At 40.6% G+C, this 17945-nt stretch overlaps 1 protein-coding gene across 1 annotated transcript in view; it reads right to left on the reverse strand.

Moving 5' to 3' along the window:
• rasgef1ba (RasGEF domain family, member 1Ba) overlaps positions 1-16497 on the reverse strand; it is a 118125-nt gene extending 101628 nt beyond the window's left edge. The window contains exon 1 of the mRNA XM_084946895.1: positions 16188-16497. Within this exon, the coding sequence (XP_084803021.1) occupies positions 16188-16256 (69 nt within the window). The 5' untranslated portion in view covers positions 16257-16497. The remainder of the gene's footprint in view (positions 1-16187) is intronic.
• Positions 16498-17945: the final 1448 nt, after the last annotated feature.

Consider the following 17945-nt stretch of genomic DNA (forward strand, 5'->3'; position numbering starts at 1 on the left):
AGGCAACTGGGTTCATTCCCTCCCGGCTGTCAGCTAAATGCTGCAAGTGCAAAATGTAAATGAGTGCATTTAAACTGCAGGCATTAAGACAAATGTAGCCATTAGTGGTATTTAAAAGTGAACATAGAGTTTCTCACAGAGGGGACGACAGAACAAGGAATCCTAATGAGTGTTTAAAAGGCTCGACATGAAGCTCCCAAAGGAGTTATTTACAAAGGAAAAAACTCAGGAGCACGATAATGAATTCCCACATGCAGAGAAACACACACACACACACACACACACACACACACACACGCCCCTCAAACACACACAAGCGCACACATACACACACTGTGAACACTGACAGACATTATTTGATCTAGAGATTGAGATTTTTTTATGTGAAACACACACAGTCAGACTTCCATAAACACCACTACCCACATGCACACAGAAAGCATTTTCTCTGCTGCAGCAAAGATATTGTTTGATATAGAGTCTCACTTTTCCTTAAATACACAAAACCAACCTCTCACAATCAAACCTCAGATGATTTGATGTAAGAACTTATTGTTTCATACCCAGAGCCACCAAAAGCCCACGCTCACACAGGCACGCACCTTCTAACCAACAAAGACATCATTTGATCCAGAAAGACGGAAACCAGGAAGCAGCAGTAAACCTTCCAGAGAAGGAGCTGGCTTTTGTTTTACAAGCTACACCGTCTGGAGATTGTGGGGACATTTGAGAGAGAAGGTGTGAGAGCGTGGTTAGAAAGGCGATCGGTGAGTGAGAAGGGTAAAGGTGGCTAAACAATACCCCTGCAGATATCCCCCTGAGACCCAGCCTACTCATTTATGTCCTCTGTTGTGGACACACAAATCACAAAAAAGTTAAACTGAGACATACATAAACTATGTTTTCTTCCTAAATCTAACCAAGTAGTTAAACTGAACCAATGAGGAAATACAAGAAAATACAAGAAACAGGTCTAAAAATAATAATCCCATGTGAAAAATCAACTGTATTCTGATTATTCTGCTTCTTGAGGCAGACTTAGTCTAATGAACAGAAAAAAACTGAGCTCTACATTTAGTTATTATACAAATATGAGACAGTCAGACAAAGAAAATCCGATTATTCCGAGGCTGAAACAAATGAAACGGGGTTTATTCTTGGTTTCCAATACCTGACACTTTTTCCTTTTTGTTTTACTCCTGCAGATGATTGCCGTGACCTTTAGAGAAATATTACGCTGCATAGAAGAGAGAGACGCGGCACCTATGATTGAATGTCTTTTTGATGAAAGCAGAGGGACGAGGTGAAGACGCGGGACGGAGAGGAAAATGAAAACAGAAGGACAAGACGGGGAAAATCGCCTTGCGTTCTCTCCGTCTGATCACAAGCACAGTGCGACGTTCTGGTTCTGACATTTTAGCTTGAGATGTCTCATCCATCTTCTGAGGTTTTCGCTGGATTGCCAACTGTCAACTATCAGCTGGAGTGAGATCAGGTGGCGAGTGTGGGGGGTTGCAGTTTTGTGGGCTTTATGGGTAGTCCGTCTATCACGTGTGTCTTGTAGACTTGGAGAAGACTCACGACCAGCTTCCAGCTGCGGGGTGTATTATGGGAGCATGGGGCTCCAGGCCTGCTGCTAGACCTTGTATAACCACAGTGAGAGCTGTGTCCACGTGCTTGGCATGAAGGCATAGTCAGGGTGAGGAGGGCATCTGTCAGCTGAAACCAACAACACTACTGCTTGAGAAAGAAAGATTACAAAAACAAAACAAAAAAAAAAAATGCTTCACTGTCAAATTAGCTAAGTCTGATGTCAAGGTAACAGCGGTCTGCGCTCTAGAGCTGCAATGCTTTGGTCACATTACACCATATTTTGCATATTAATCTATACGCCCTTTGGCTTCCTTGTTTTGTGACCTCAGTAAACACTGATGGCTTTATGGGCTCAAGTCAATAGTTTCAAGTCAAACCAAATACAGTAATCATCTTGTAAATTATGCCGTTTTTTCTTATGTTCCCCAGCCCATATAAAACACCTGGGCTCTTTACTATGACTGCGTTCCAGCCTATCAACTCGCTGCGTTAACCCACAGCTTCCCCTGCACGTTTACATGAAAGAGGTGGCAGCAGCCAACCAATCACAGTTATTGCTAAATGTAGTGGTAAGAATGTGGCTGATTTTTTGAAGGAAGATGAAACTATGGGGAAAATATGAGGAGATTAAACACATGATGCAGACTGAAAGCAACCCAGCAGCAGCAGATGACACAGCCGTATGAGTGCATGTGAGAGGAAAAGCACTGTAAATTTAATGTGCAGTTTAAGTGCTCTGATCAGTAAGACTGAAAAAGAACCACTGTACTAATGAAGTACAGCCTATCTGAGAGAGGGGAGGAAGGAAAGCCGACTGTGTAAGTGAACAGATTCATGGATATCACAACTCCATCATTAAGACACTAATGGGTTATAAACAAGTGTTTAATTAAATTAATGTTTAAAGACCATTTTAGTTTTTATGTTCCCAGCTGCAGACTCAGTGGTGTTGAACAGTCTGAGAGTATAGAATAAATTCAAAAACAGAATTCAACCGTATGCGTAATTTAAGTTTGATATAAAGTCCAGCTGTGCACAGATGTCTGAGGAATCTTCCAGGAATAGTGACACTATTTTCTGGAGAGCTGATTGGTCACTAGAAGGTGATTTCATACCTGTTGATCTCTAATCTGAAATTCTGCTTCATAGTACAGGCCTCTTTGCTACATTCTGCTTCTTTCATGAGTTTCTTCCACCAATTTTCAAGGCAATTTCTTGCCGCTTGTGTAACAGTATCTTACATTCACACCTCGGAGTTATCCAGAGCCAAAAAAGCTTAACTGCTGACTAGAAAGACAGTTTATCGAAGCTTGTACTATTGGGCCTGTGCTCGTTAGAGCAAATACACCTCAAACACTCACACACTCTTGCATGTTCGTGGTTTTAGTGTCACATCTGTTTGCAGATTTTGACTAGTCACAAAAAAAATATTTTTTCCCCACAACACTCCTCTCAGCCTTGAATCTCACTTTGCACAGCATTTAAATTTTCTCACTGCGTGCACGGAGACTTGAGGTTATATTAACATGCACATATTGACGAGAGACCCCCCCTCTGCTATTGTGCCCATCTAGAGATGTATAAGTGCATATGTATGCAGTAGCTGTTTTGGTAAACGGTTCTGTGTGTGAGACTGCCGATGAGGCCTTGTATGAGACGCTGTTGTGTGCATATGAATGGCAGGGGGTATCCTCTTCCTGAATGCAGAGTGCATCCAGAGTATCTCATTGCTATTCATGTGAATGATTCTCCTGGAATCAAACAGCAGCCAAAAGCATATTTGCACAGAGTTAAGATGCATGCTACACTGGCAGAGGAATCTACCAAAGACTTTCCTCCAAAATGAATTTTGCTTCACCTCATCAAGTTACCTCGTGTTTACAATGCAGCTGTTAAAGAAAAGTGTAGCGCTCGTCGCAGTTTTTAGGGAATAATTTCTGCATATGGGATTTCATTTGTTATCCACCAACTTTTCTCTTTGAAAGTTCAGCTACTGAACTGATTAAGAACATCAAAGCTAACTCAAACCTTCACCGAGTCCATCAAGTTTCTGCTACTGCAGTTTGATTCATGGGACGTGCTGCAAATGTACAACTGAACTCAGCTTTTACAGCAATTTCGGTGGTGCTGGAACCCATCTTGGCTCATGCAGGGTGGGAGACAGGGTAATCTCTGGACAGCTTGCCAGTCCACATCAAGGTTCAGCCCAGTATCGTTTCAATTAATTCTCAGCAGAGTAGGAAACATGAAACTGAAATGTCTGTGAAGGTTCTCAGTCATCCAGGTCATCGTAGTCAAAGGAGCTTGCAAAGAAAAGCGTCTGGACTTCTTTAAGTTTACTTGAAGACGTTTCACCTCTCATCCGAGAAGCTTCTTCAGTTCTAAGGTCAAATGGTGGAGAGTCCCAGATATAAACCTAGTGGGAGTATCCCCCCACAGAGGGACAAAAGGACCCCCTGAAACTGAAATGAATCTGATTACATGAATATCAATCTGAAAATGTGCCTTTGAGAAGCTTCGCTGACATGTAGCGTGTGTTTAGCTGTGTATAAAAGGAAATGTTGCATCGAACCACTGACAGAATATTCATGCAGGTATTCTGTCGTAAAATCGCTGATTGCCACTAGTCTTTGTTGTCAGAGAAACAGGGATGAGGGAGTCTTGTTAACATTACACCTCAGCTGTGGTTTCCCTACCCCAGGCTTTCTCATTTCTAGGACATAAACAATAAATACAACCTTTTCTACAGTTAACCTATTAGCTGTTAATGCCCAGGTCCAATCAAATGAACCGTAGCCCTAACCCTAAAGAAAATAAAAAGCCTACTTAATCTACTGAAGTTAAATGAATATTTTTACATAGCGGGAAGTGTGAAGGTATCATACTTCATTTGCATTTACTAAAATCAAGCTTAAAAGGGCAGCATGGCAGAGGTCTGGAAAGACAAGAGAATATCACACAATGAGGATCTCAAGATCAAACCCCTTCCAGGTGAACTGAAATCACAGGCTGCAGGACCACTGAGCAAGGCACTTTGCCCCCATCAGCCCAGTGACAGATTGCTTATAGAATGAGTGGCAGCTGGTGACGCCCAAAACTGCCGTGTGAAACTCCTCATCTCTCCATTCCCTGACTCAGTATTTCCTCCCCTTTGCCCTTCCCTTCCTTTCCTCGTCTCCTTATTGTCTCTCCTCTCGCGTCCACGCTGATATAAGCAGCCTGTTTTTGTGCAGGTTCCCCCACCCGATCTGACAAAGGACTAGATTTTTGACCGACTGATCAAAAAGAGATTTGTTCTCAATGATAGTAAGAGCCCTGAGCCAGATAACATAATCCCAACCAATGAACACTCTCTCTTTTATATTGTGTAGCTGTTACAGCTGTGTAGCTTCACGTCCTTAGTTTATTCTACAATATTACCAAACAAAGTGAATAAATGGCCAGTTGTCCATGTGATAGTGTGAATCTGCATCATTTCATCTTCTCCCAACCATCAGCAGCCTCATTAATTCCCTTCTCTACCGTAAAATATGTATTCTGTACCATCCGAGTTTAAACACAGACCATGTTTTCAGTTGTAATTTGCCTTCTGCTGATGCTGCACCCCACTCATTATTTAATGAGTACAATAATCCACTCTGTTCTCATATGAATGTGTTCTTTTTCTTTCCCGGATCAATAAACAGGTAATGCAGTCGTGGATTTAATGCTTGTTTTGTCTGTGAGTCACTGACGATACCACAGTCCTGTCTTCACTCTTTAAGGACCACACGCTGGCATTAATTAAGCAGCAAGCAGCACTTGGTTATATGTTACACATCGCCCCCTTGTGGTCACACCATCAGTTGGGAAACGCATAGTTGCCTTGCAAAAACATCCACATCTCTTGCAGTATGCAGATTTATCTGCTATTACTGTCCAGTATATAATTATAGTGGGAGTGAGCTGCACAGCTGTGTGTGTTAATGTGTTCAAAAGATTGCGTTCCCTGTCAGTGAAGTCTAAAGCTTCCTCTGCTGAGATTCAGTTGCATGGATTTGTTTAATGTTTAATTCCATGACAGTAATTATTTCTGACAAGTCTTTAAAAGCATGATGTTGGATATGAATCATGTGGTAACTGGAAACTGGAAAGGGATGCTAGAATAACAACATACGGTGGACATAATGGAAAGTGGGGGGAACAACCCACTCTGTGAACGTTTTAGGAACTCTCACATTGCTATAAAAGATACAGCTCATTTACTTGTGTTTTAAAACAAACCAGGAATGTCTCCAATTTTTATATTAATCTGAATGTTCAAGTGACAACTGGCTGGTTAATAGTGCCCACTACAGATTGAAATCACTGTGATTTAAACTCGAGTGTGTCTCATGTGGGATCTTTTGGGGTTGATAACAATTTTGGTAGTTGCTGTTTATTACCCTAGGACAGTGGTTCTCAAACTGTGGTACGTGGGCTCCCTCTAATGGTATGCAGGAAGTCTCCAAAAAAAATTAAGATTAAATAATATAGCATGTTCTGATTTAGGGATTTCTGAAAAATTAAAACATCCAGCTCTGCTATCACTTCCAACATAAATGAAGACAGGAAACTAAACAGCAGTGACATTTGTAGGGTTACTGAAGTTGGACTAGCTAGTATATAACAATGTGCTACATGGTTGCTAGCTACACAGCTATGGTTAGCATAATATAAGCACAGTGTAGCTGGAGGATGAATGCTAATATAAACCAAGAGAGGCCGACAGTGATCACTGACTGTTTTTAGGGGCTTGTTCAGATTAAATAGAAGATATAAAGCATTAAAACATGTTAAAAACACAACAGCCTTAATAAACGCAGAGTAGTTTGGCCCCAGAAACAGGGTTCATACGTCATCACTTAAAGACTGGATATCCCACCGGCTGTGAATGTTTTAATGCAGTACAGCTGTTATTATTATCACTCGTCACATCCTGTTTATGACAGTGAAAATAAATAACATTCATATAAGAAATAAAATTGTCTCGTGTAAACTGTATGTGGTGTTAAATAGGCCTATACTACTGTACTTTAATATCAGTTATAAGGGTGGTACTCTAAGAGACATATTTTATGAGGTGGTGCTCATTGTGAAACCTTTGAGAACCACTGCCCTAGGAGCTCATCTTGAAAACACCACCCCATCATCTGCTCAGCTATGATGCTCCTCTGCTACACGTGCTGTAGACAGTACTGTATGTAACGTATGTGCTGCTCTGATGGTCAGACTATGAAACCAGCACTTTGATACTCTGCCTTATTACAACCAAATAAAAGACAGAATGAAACAGACTAAAGAGATTAGACGAAAACAACCTCACATGAAATCAAGAGAGCCTGAGCTCATCAGGAAATGCTGCAGGAAATGCTGTTCCACATCATTAGCTTTAAGCCTCGACTTTGGAACAGCCACAAGCTTCCTACCTGTTTGCATGCTTCCTACCCCAGTAGGAAGCATGCAAACGTCTTCCTACTGGGGGTCAACATTTCTGCTCATTAACTAAGAGCCAGACTCACATGTGCTTTAAAAGTGACGAGTAAATCATGTGTCCTGCTTTGCCCACCTGCAGACATTAGAAATCTTCACTTTATCTACATGGACACAGATAAATAAATATAAGAAAGGTGTGAAAATCATGTTCAGGTCAATGAAAAAATAATGGGGCAAAACGAACAGAGCAGAAAAAAGAAGAAAAATTAATGTTCATGAACAGAAATTAATGGGTTTGATTTTGTGACACGAAAAGCTGTGAGACAGCTTAAGATGGGTACGGTTAGTTGTGCTACACTGATGCTGACTGTGTCATCGAGCAGTATGCACTGTTACTCACTCCTTTCAGGAATAATAATAATAATAATAATAATAATAATACTTTGTTGGGAGGTGATTCAGCTTTTGTCTTTGATAGGCTCCCAAGCCTCATAATTCAAGAGATCCAAGGTAATCCTAAATATAAAAACTTTAAAAAGCCTCCATCACTATGACAACCATTAACATCGGTCTAAAGATACTGGGCAGCCTTTACCCAGCTTTCATTTACTAAAAGCAAATGGAACTGAGTTGATGTTCTGCCATCAGTATTTTCTTTTTAACCGTTCCACATTTTAACCCTTTAGCTAAAAAAAGCTTTTACTGTTGGTGGATTTATCTTTACTTCTAGTTTTTAGCCTGAATGATGCTTATAAACTAAAAGCCTAAAATCAGTCTGCCACCAGTTCCCAGCTCTGGTTGACTAAAACCTTCTTACTGTGTTACAATATCACATTTGTGGAAATGCCACGCTCATTTGGGTTCAGTCTGAACTTTGCCTCCTTCTGAATGTCACTGTTTATAAATGCAGATGCCGGGAGAGGACAGAAAACTTTTAAGTGGCTGTCAGGTTTTATAGTTTGGATCAGATCATGTTTTCTCAGCTCGCTTTGCTTCGATAAGAGGCCCAAAACATTCCCGTCCGCAAAGTCATTTGAAACGCATTTGCAAGGAGTATATAATGTGTTTGGACTGACTGTGCACGTGACACCATCGCTTAAAGGAAATCACGGTTTTAACACAACCATAACAAAAAGTGAAAATGGTGACATAAAGGATAAGTCATCAGCACAGACTCACTTAGTGAGACGTGAGGCAGATATCGTGTTTCGCTGCAGTGTCATTACTAAAGTGCATCACAGTGAAAGTTCCTTATGCACAAAGACAGACATGCATCATGTGGGGGAAGCGCAGAACTGATGCTGCGTCCCAAAACAAAGTCGCAATGACAAGTGTTTTCAACAAAGCAGGAGAAACTGCACAATCAACAGCAATAAATCACAAACATCACTTAAAATACATAAGCTGCTCACACAACCGTGAAGACTCCGAGCAGTCGTTGCTGATGATTTTTACCAATAGCACACGAACTCGTTTCCAACCTGTTCTATCAACAGTCTTCAACTGGATTGGGAAAAGGAGTACCACTGGCCCCACACCTGTGACCCGGTCATAGGACATAATATGAAAGATGAATATAGCTTCCAGGTCTGAAAAGTGAAGCCAATGGGGACGATTTTTTCCATGTCTACGGGAAAACATCCAGGCCTTGATCCTGACCTCTGTACACACTCTCTGGGTGGCCAGGGATTCAAACTCCGGACCTTTTAGCCGTGAATAAAATGTCAGAAAGGACGACAACACAATGCACGCTTCTCGGTAAACGCCGTTGGTCAAGTTACTTGAAAAAAGTAACTAGTTACTAATTACTGATTACTTCTCCAACAAAGTAACTCTGTTACTTTAATGATTACTTGTTTTCAAAAGTAATTAGTTACTTTATTACTTAGTTACTTTTTAAAAACATGACATACAACCTGAACTTATTTTTTCTGCATAATCCATCATATTAAACTAAATCAAATGAAAAAGTTTATTTTTAAAAAATGTTTCATTCGTTTTAATCTTTTAACTTTATGCACATTGCATCAAGCAAAAAAATTAATTATATGAAACTGTCTTTGACTTAAAGAATTTTAACATTTAAACCTTTTTTCTGCATATTCCAGCAAATAAAATTATTTTTTGTGTTTACACTCAATAGATGCTATAAATAAATAAAATCAAAGATTCAGCAGCACTACGTCGTGTCGCTTTTAAATCTATTGTCACCTGTTTAGCAGGAGTGGGGCAGGTGGAGGTTTGCCCGGTGCTGCAGCGGTCATGTCAGTGGGGGGATCCGGGGATTTCTCTGTGAATGTCACATTCCCGTGGCAGCGTGCAGATTTGAAGTTTAATTTTTCGCTGTAGAAAGACGTTTTCTTCCCACGCAGAGCGTACAGCGGACGCTGATGTCTTTGTCCCTTTTTACGGCATCAAACTCAAAGTAATGTGAGTACTTCCACGCTTTAAACGCAGCATGGTCGTACTCTCTCCCGCACTCACACGTCTGTTGCTGCCATGGACGTCGCAAGCTCGTAAGTCATTGTCATGAGACACTCTCACAAGCAAAATCACGGTTTAGTAACGCAGTAACGCAGTGTGCTTATGGGAAAGTAACAGTAATCGAATTACTTTTTGCAATAGTAATCTGATTACTTTACTCATTATTTGTCACGTTGTCCTCGTGCAGATTCTCTCCAAGACTCCAACAATCCAAGTTTCTCCTGCCATCCAAAAACTGTGGTGGGTTTTAGGCCCACGCACTTGCAGCAGAGATTCTTCATCTCAACACTTCACTTCCTGGTTAAATAACAGTTAAAGTGTATATGCACATGTTTGTTTCCTTATATGTGAGTCTGGTCAATAAGGTCAACTCACTGCAGAAGACAGTAATTCAGCTGAAGATAGCTTTACAGCGCCACGTCAGTCAAACCCAGCTGCTAATCAGCGAGGTCTTTTCCTGCGTGCCAGAGGAACGACTGTGTTTGATGAAGACTGTTATCAGAGAGCCTTCAGCTGCGTTTCCTCCAAATGTGCCAAACATGAGAGCGACCAGCTTTCCTATTATCCACAGCTATTTTTGATCAAGCACTGCCTGCCATGATGAAGCCCATCTGGAAGATACACTCCCACTAAAAGCTGATTGTTACCAGCTCCAAGAAAACTGTACCGAAATCAATTAAGACAGGAAAAGAAAAATCATCCTACAAATTCTCTTCAAAATCTCGGCCCTCAAATGCTAATTTGACATATTGGCAGCCATTTAGAATATTACTGTTCAGTTAAGGGGCTATTATACCCTTTAAAAGTGTATTATAAGATGTAATTGCTGCAACTGACAGGCCTCTTTTGCTGCCACACAATGAAGTTGGCACTATTATTACTACTATTTTAGCCTGAATCTCTCCTCAGACAGTTACAGGTAAGGTGCTGCATCTGGAAACCTGTTCCTCGTGAATCAACAGTAACATGGGAGTTTCCTCCAGCTGTTAATGGACAGCTGACATCAGCAGGTTTTTCCTAAATAATAATTAATACTAATCATCTAATTAACCATTGCAATCCTAAAGAGTTTACTCGCCTCATCTGCATCTCTTTCATCCTGTATTGATCCACATACAGACTGAGAACTACACACTGATGTAAAGAGGCAGCTCTGCATTTAGTGGACATTGAGCATCTTCTATCTTAGCCTCAGTGACTGCACGCTGCTCTCCAGAGGTCCGTGACCTCAGCTAAGTGGTCAATCATGCGTCTGAGGCCTGTGTATCACAGGATAGCAAAGTAACCTTTGGTTTGTTTTTTCAAATGTGGTCTCACCAGTAAGAGCTTGACAAAACTTCATCTCCTGACCAGAAATGGTCCAGAAAACAGTGCCACCTTTCTTGTAAGATCTCTTAGACTTTGGTGCAATGATGGTAATAGGACTGCTTTTAAAGACAACCTTTCACAAACTAAAAAAAGAGATGTCCTTCAAAATGATTAGCTATATGGCACTCTTCAACATTTTACAACATTTTAATGCCTTATATTACTACTTGGCAGCATTTTTAATCACACACACACACCACCTGAGCACTGATGTTAGAGTAAAGCCTTGATTATAATGTATTGTGGACGCAGACAGCTGGACACCAAGGCTGAGTCGTCACTCCTTTACCCTGCGCAGGTACAGGAACGACCCTGCTACTCACCGTCTGATGATGAATTTACATCATTGGTATGTTGAACTTGCTTGGCCAAAGTTAGTGAACCACTAAGCGACACACAGCATGTGAATAAGACAACTGGCGTTACCCGGAGAAGCATTTCTCATCTTTTGTTAGGATTTTTACCCGTCTACTGCCATCTCCACACCGCAACAAGCTAACCTTAACCGGACCGGTCTATCAGCTGAACACAGCTTGTATAAGTTCTGTCTCAGATGGATGAGCTCCCTTTGTGAATGAAAGAAAAATCTCACATTCATCCAGTCATCCACCACGACCGCTTGTCTCAAAATCAGCCAGTTATGCCATGCTGTATTTCGCTAATTCAGTAGCTAAACCTTTGTGAATTTTATAACCATAGTTGATAATTATGTGAATCTAATCTGCATGTACTCTTCCCATTTTTTGCTAACTTACTACACTTGTGAGTGAGACCCCCCCCCCCCTTTCTTTAAAAGCACTGACCATATAGTAGATGTACTTTGAACCCTTCATGTGTTCACTGATGCAATCTTGCCCCTCACACTGTGTATTTTTCCACAAACTTTCCTCTTCTTCTTCGTATTTCTCTGGATTTATATGTCTTGACATCTTTTCAAACCCACAGCGAGGCCCTGAGAGTACAGTGATGTTAATCTTTTTCTTTACCCTTTGAAAGATGAATTCTGCTTTAAAAACAAGCTGCCTAGCAAGAATAAAGCTTTATGCTGAAAGGCTGCAGAGAATAAAGAAAGCCAGAGAGAGAGAAAAGAGAGAGGAAGCCTGGCAGCAGAAACATCTCTTACGTGAGTGAATGACGACGTGGTAACTGTGAGACAAAGAATAAAGTACGAAATCTCACAAATGCACTGAAGAAGTACAAGGTAAAGTAATAATGAAGGCAGAGTTTGCAGAAATAAAGCAATTTAAAGAAAAAAAAAGACCAAATACTTTATTTTTAGGGTAAAAAAATGCTTATTTTTTCTAAACTTTCTGTGAAAATGTGAAACTTAACATCAGCCAATAAGGATAGCATCTATTCTGAGTATAGAAACATATTCGCTGAGTCACATATTCACTAATGTTCAGTTAGCCTTTAGCAACTAATTAACCACATTAAAGAGCATCTGTCAGACTTTAAACAGCTGCAGCCTGATTTCGTTACTAATCTGTGAATAACTAAACATAACTCCACAAGCACAAAGTGTTACACAATAAAATGTGTGATGTCATTTCTTAAAAGAAGTACAGAAAAAAAAAGAGGAGAACTTTACGTCTTCATCATTTACTTTCAGCCTATCAGTTGATATTGCTCTGGAAGCCTCTGGAAGTATTTATACTCACAATGTGCTCACGTTCTTCTATAAAAAATATCTTGCTCGAGTATTTTCCAAGAATCAAATTTGTAGCTTTTGTGAGATTTTTAACCCTCTTTGACTGACATCACCTGCTTTGAGAATATTTTTTTCTTTGCTTTAATTACACAAACTAAAAATTTTACTGTATTTTTATGTCAGTGGGGTAAAAAAAAAAAAAGTATTAAAAGCCTTGATTTGATCGTCTAATGCGGCTGCGACCTCTTTCTGCTCCGATCTCTGAGTGGAAGCTCTGTTGTGCTCCAGGGTCACAACATGGGTTTTTCAGCTTTATTTCTAGGAAATGGACAGGAAGTGTGGAAGTTATCCACTGAGGTGAGCAGGTGTGTGAGCAAAGAGTGTGTCGGCATGTCACACTTCAGGTCATTTCTACAGATATTTCTTCTTCAGACACCTCAGGACGTTACAGGGCAGGTCTGCACTAACAGTCTCACCCCGGGGTGTTAAATTCACTTTGTACAACCCCGTGAATTTTGGGAGAAAAAAAAAAAAACAGATAACTGACACACTGCCTTTGGGTTTAGAAACAGTGGAGTCTTCAACTCAAAAACTGTTCAGTAGAAATGAACCTTAACACAACATACAGGTCAGCTTCAAACAGCCGATGTCTGAGATCTGTGAGCGGATTGCAGAGCACACAGTGTAGTGTCCTGTTTATGCTCGCCAGTGTAACTTGGCAGGAGAGACGTAGCTGTGTTGGTAACACAAGCGCACAAGCAGGTCACTCTTTTACAATTTGGCTTATCAGTGCAGGAACACAGACATAACCAGACACTGACAGGGAGATGCTGTAGCCGCAAGAAAAGCGAGGCCGTCTGAGGAAAACCTTCCTTTTTTGATTCTTCTACTCATATACGAGCCCTGATGTGGAGGTTTGTTCTGGGTATCAGCAGCTATTGTCCAGAAGCATACTGCAGCATGTCAGCCACACCTAAAGCACCAGTATAACAGCCAATGTGGTGACCATAAACTGAGCTCAAACAGTCACAGTGGGTTTTGGTAAGGCAGGTAAGGCTTTTGATTTTTATAGATGACATATGGACTGGTTCTTATAAAGTGCTTTACAACATGCCTCATTCACCTGTTCACACTTTTTGCTGTGCTTAAGTGCTTTTTATCAAACATTCACACATTTGACCCATCAGAGAGAAACTTGGTGTTCAGTGTCTTGCCCAAGGATACTTAAGCATGGAGGCACAGAGACCCCAGGCTCATTCCTAAAACTGTATGAATGCACTTCATATTCATACCTCACATTCTCTACACTGTGCTTCTCCACCGCTTCATGCTATCCAACTAGAGCTCTTCAGATTGTAAAGCAGTAAGTGCATGCTGCCTGATAGGAACAGTCCACAGTGCATGTATTCAACAAATTCATGGTATAAAGGTGAAATTAGAAATAAGGCTTTATATAACCGTCCATGAATCTAATCTTTGTCCCCTGTAAAGCCGTACAGAGGTCATCATTTCATTTTCCCAGAAGTCATGATGATGATCCCCTGACACATTTCTGGGATTACTTTAATATTTTTTCTTACACAGTCCATGTTAGACAGATTGAGATGATGCCCGATGGATTAGCAATCCCATGGCGGTTGTGGATTACAGCTGACGTGTGTACGTGCGGGACGAGAATCAGAAATTGTTATTAATTTAGAGCTGGTATGATGCAATAACCGTCAGGTCCCAAAGACACAAATCACATCTACTGAGATGAATTGTATTTCCTTTGAAAACATTTTCATCAGTGGAATCAGACACAAGTATTACATTATTAAATAACATCATGCAATCTGAACTGGTGTTACCATTCATGCACACAAATTTCCCTTTTGGCAACAATCTGTAATATAGAAAACAAAATGACATAATCGTTACAGAGCGATGGAAATTCTGTTTCAGTGGGCTAACACATCCTTTGTCAAGTATCCAGAGACTGGTATGTTAAACAGAAGCGTCATGCTTTTATTTAGGGTTCAACAAATGTACTGCTGTGTCTGCACTGATCATTTGTTTGTGATTAATCTGTATGGGACCCATGTGCCATACTCTACGCCAATGTCCCTGATGTGGTTTTCCCCACATGGAAACCATCAGCCCTGCTTCAGTAGCTGTTTTCTTTCAGATCTGTGATTTTAAAATGTTCATTTAATTTTTATGAGCAGTGTAATAATATTTAAAAAAGGCTAAAGCTAACAGTCAAACTAATAAAGACTCAAGCAAAACGAAATATTTTGCAACAATAAAAACTAAGATGAAATTATAATGATCACTAAAGTGGAAAAAAAAAAAACAATAACTAAAAAAAACACAAAGACAAAAATAATTCTTGCACCAGCAGCAGGTCATGAGTTAGAGAGTTTGCATAGTTCAGAGGAAGATGACAACATGGCAGTAGTTTGGAGTCATTTTGTATTTAATATTTGTATATGTTTGCAGTGGTTTCTGACTTCAGTGTGATCAAGTCAACTTGAACGGTAATGAAAGGTGTGTGTGAGCAGCTCACAGGTGCTCCTGTGTGTCTCCTGTTTACAGCCTGACTGTAAATAATAATCTCTCACACTGAGCCGAAATGGCATCACTGCAAATAAACTTTGTAAATAACTTAAATACATTTGTGCATTGTTTTAATTTTATTTAAGACCATCTCATTTACTATCTTACAATGAATTCAGGAAATGTGTCACATTATATTTTGCATTGTTAACATAAAAATAATGAGTCCCAGTCTCTTCCCAACAGTTGAGAAGAGACCTGTTAATAAATGAACACTGGTATCGGATTGGTATTCAGATCCGACAGATGTTAAAATCCAAGCTATCAAATTGCAACTGGAACACGGTGGATCGGTGCATCCTTGCTCTGCACATGGCAACTAGTGACTAATAATCAACAACTTTTCTTTCTACAAAATAATGACAACAGCAGTGAAAAGGAGCAAAACTCAGCCAAGCAAGTACAGCACAGGGGTGTGTGTGTGTGTGTGTGTGTGTGTGTGTGTGTGTGTGTGTGTGTGTGTGTGTGTGTGTCAGCGTGCACACAGCGTGTGGCACACTGACCCAAATGCAATCGAGTCTAAGCCATTTCGTACAAGACACCCCTTCGTGGCACCACATTCGCCACTGTGTCAATAATCATACTCTTGTAAAATTATTTTCATAAGTAAAATCGCAGAAAAAATTATTTGTATGACACTCGTGAGCTGATATTCTGGGACTACTACAGTATCCATCCATGAGCGTAAAGGCGCAAATAATGCGTATTAATCCACACCCCGAGGCTGTGTGCTGGGCAATTCGCACTGTCACTGAAAGAAAAAGGTGTGTGTGGAATGCAGAGCGGCGTCAGTAAAACCCGCAGGGACCACTGTTAATGAAGTATTTTACGGCATAGCAACTGTCAATCATTCTGATGAACAAAGCCTCAGCCTCTTGTTGCCATAGAGAATCCACGGAGTGCCACTGAGTCTGTACCCTACATTTGTATCCACGAATGCAAACTCATTGTCACTCTTCCAATTGCATTTAAGCACTACATTTAATCGTTCAAGAAAACACAATGGTCATAGAGGTTTAAGTCATTAAAGCCTCCTTACCTCGAACAAAGGAGGGGTGCCCTTGTCGGGAAGTGTGCATCCCAGTAATTCAGCCAAGAACTTTGCCATAGAGATGAAAAGTGTGCCACTCAAATATTCCCGAAATGAACTAGAGCCCGAATCAACAGGCGAGTCCTCTTTCTGCCCGCTTTGTGAACTTATTTGTGGCGTTCAAGGACCCTGCGAGCATCCCTCGCTTCTTCACCTACAGCAGTCCGAGACGTACCGCTGGATGAGAGGGGCTAAATTCCGCTTGACTGATTACAGCGCAGGGCAGCCGCTGGATGTGGAGCTTAGAGCCTTTTAGCTTTCGTCTCCAAAATCCTCTTTCAGTGTCGGTGAGTGGACTCACCATCAGCAAGCAGCTGTGTGGAAAGCTGCAGGTGGGGCAGGACTGAGGGGGTGTGGGCGGGCCAACGAGCCGTCAGGTGGTTTTCATGGACCGGGGTTTTCCCCAATTCAGGAAAACTCGAGCTGAGAGATGAAATGAAGGTTAGATCAGCAGTTTGTCTCACTTCGGTTTGGTTTAACGTGTTTCAAATCAATAACTGTTGAAGACTGATCCAGGATAGTTATAGTCGATATTTCAAAGGCTGCCACTGCCCAAGTTTGTGCTTGGAATCTACATCACAGCTAAAACATTCAGGAATCCAAATCTCCCGAAGTACTCCAGAAACATCTGGTCAACTTTCCAAGTAATTATTTTCTGCACTGTGTCCAAAGGCGTTTCCCGGTTTTTTTTTTTTTTTTTTTTTTTTTTAAAGTGGTACAGCAAGTCAGAATGTGTTCAGAAACAAATACAGTGTAGAAAATTGACTTAAAAAACACTGAGGCATGCGTGGCACGCCCAAAGTCAGGTCACAGCTGTTGGCATTTGGAGTCATTCTGGCTGGTTCTTAGTTTTTGCAGCCAGGTTGGAGATGTGAGTGCATGACCAAGTCCGTGTTGACGAGTCCAAAAAGTATTTGCCAAAAATGATTGTGAGAATTTAAACTACTCTACATGACTGGTTGATCTGTCAAAAATAGGTCAAACATATCTCTCATGAATGGTATGGAGTCACTCTGAGTCAGAAAGAACATTCCCATCACAAAGTGGAAGCTCCGATGAGTTTCAGTGACAGACAAGAGGGGAGATAAAATTGTAAGAAGTATAACATTGAAGTTCTATAAACATAGTTTAAGTGACCAAAAATAACTGGATTGATTATAATGTGGATACAATCAAAAGTTCATTCAAAAAAGGCCATTTCTTTATTTTGTGTATAACCATAAGAACATAAATCATGTTCACTACAGTCTATTTACTAATATAAGATATTAGACATAAAATACCACATGTCTGGGTGTACCCTGGCTCACAGCACAACCCTGAACTGGATAAGCAGAAGATGGATGAATGGATGGATGGATGGATGGAAAGTATAACAGTAGAGTGGAAATGGTTTAAAATGTCAATGTTTTTGTCTTTCATCAATCACTGGAGTATTTCTATAAAACATCACAGCCTTACCTCACTGCATTTTTCCATTAGGGGTTAACAAATCATTTGTAATGCTAGCAGTCTATCAAACATGCAAAATTATCAAATTAAACCATCACCAGTGGTTTTAGGTCAGCGTGTTGCAGACTGTTTAGTGAATATTAACAGGCTTGTGGGAACAAGATCGTGAAAACCACAGGACCAACTGAAGATGCTGTGAGCAGGAGGAGAGAGTTTAGCATTCCCAGATTATTTCCCCTCAGTTTCATGCATATG

Source organism: Perissodus microlepis, chromosome 12 (genome assembly GCF_051167445.1).
Source record: "Perissodus microlepis isolate ML-2025 ecotype Zambia chromosome 12, ASM5116744v1, whole genome shotgun sequence".
Taxonomy (NCBI): domain Eukaryota; kingdom Metazoa; phylum Chordata; class Actinopteri; order Cichliformes; family Cichlidae; genus Perissodus; species Perissodus microlepis.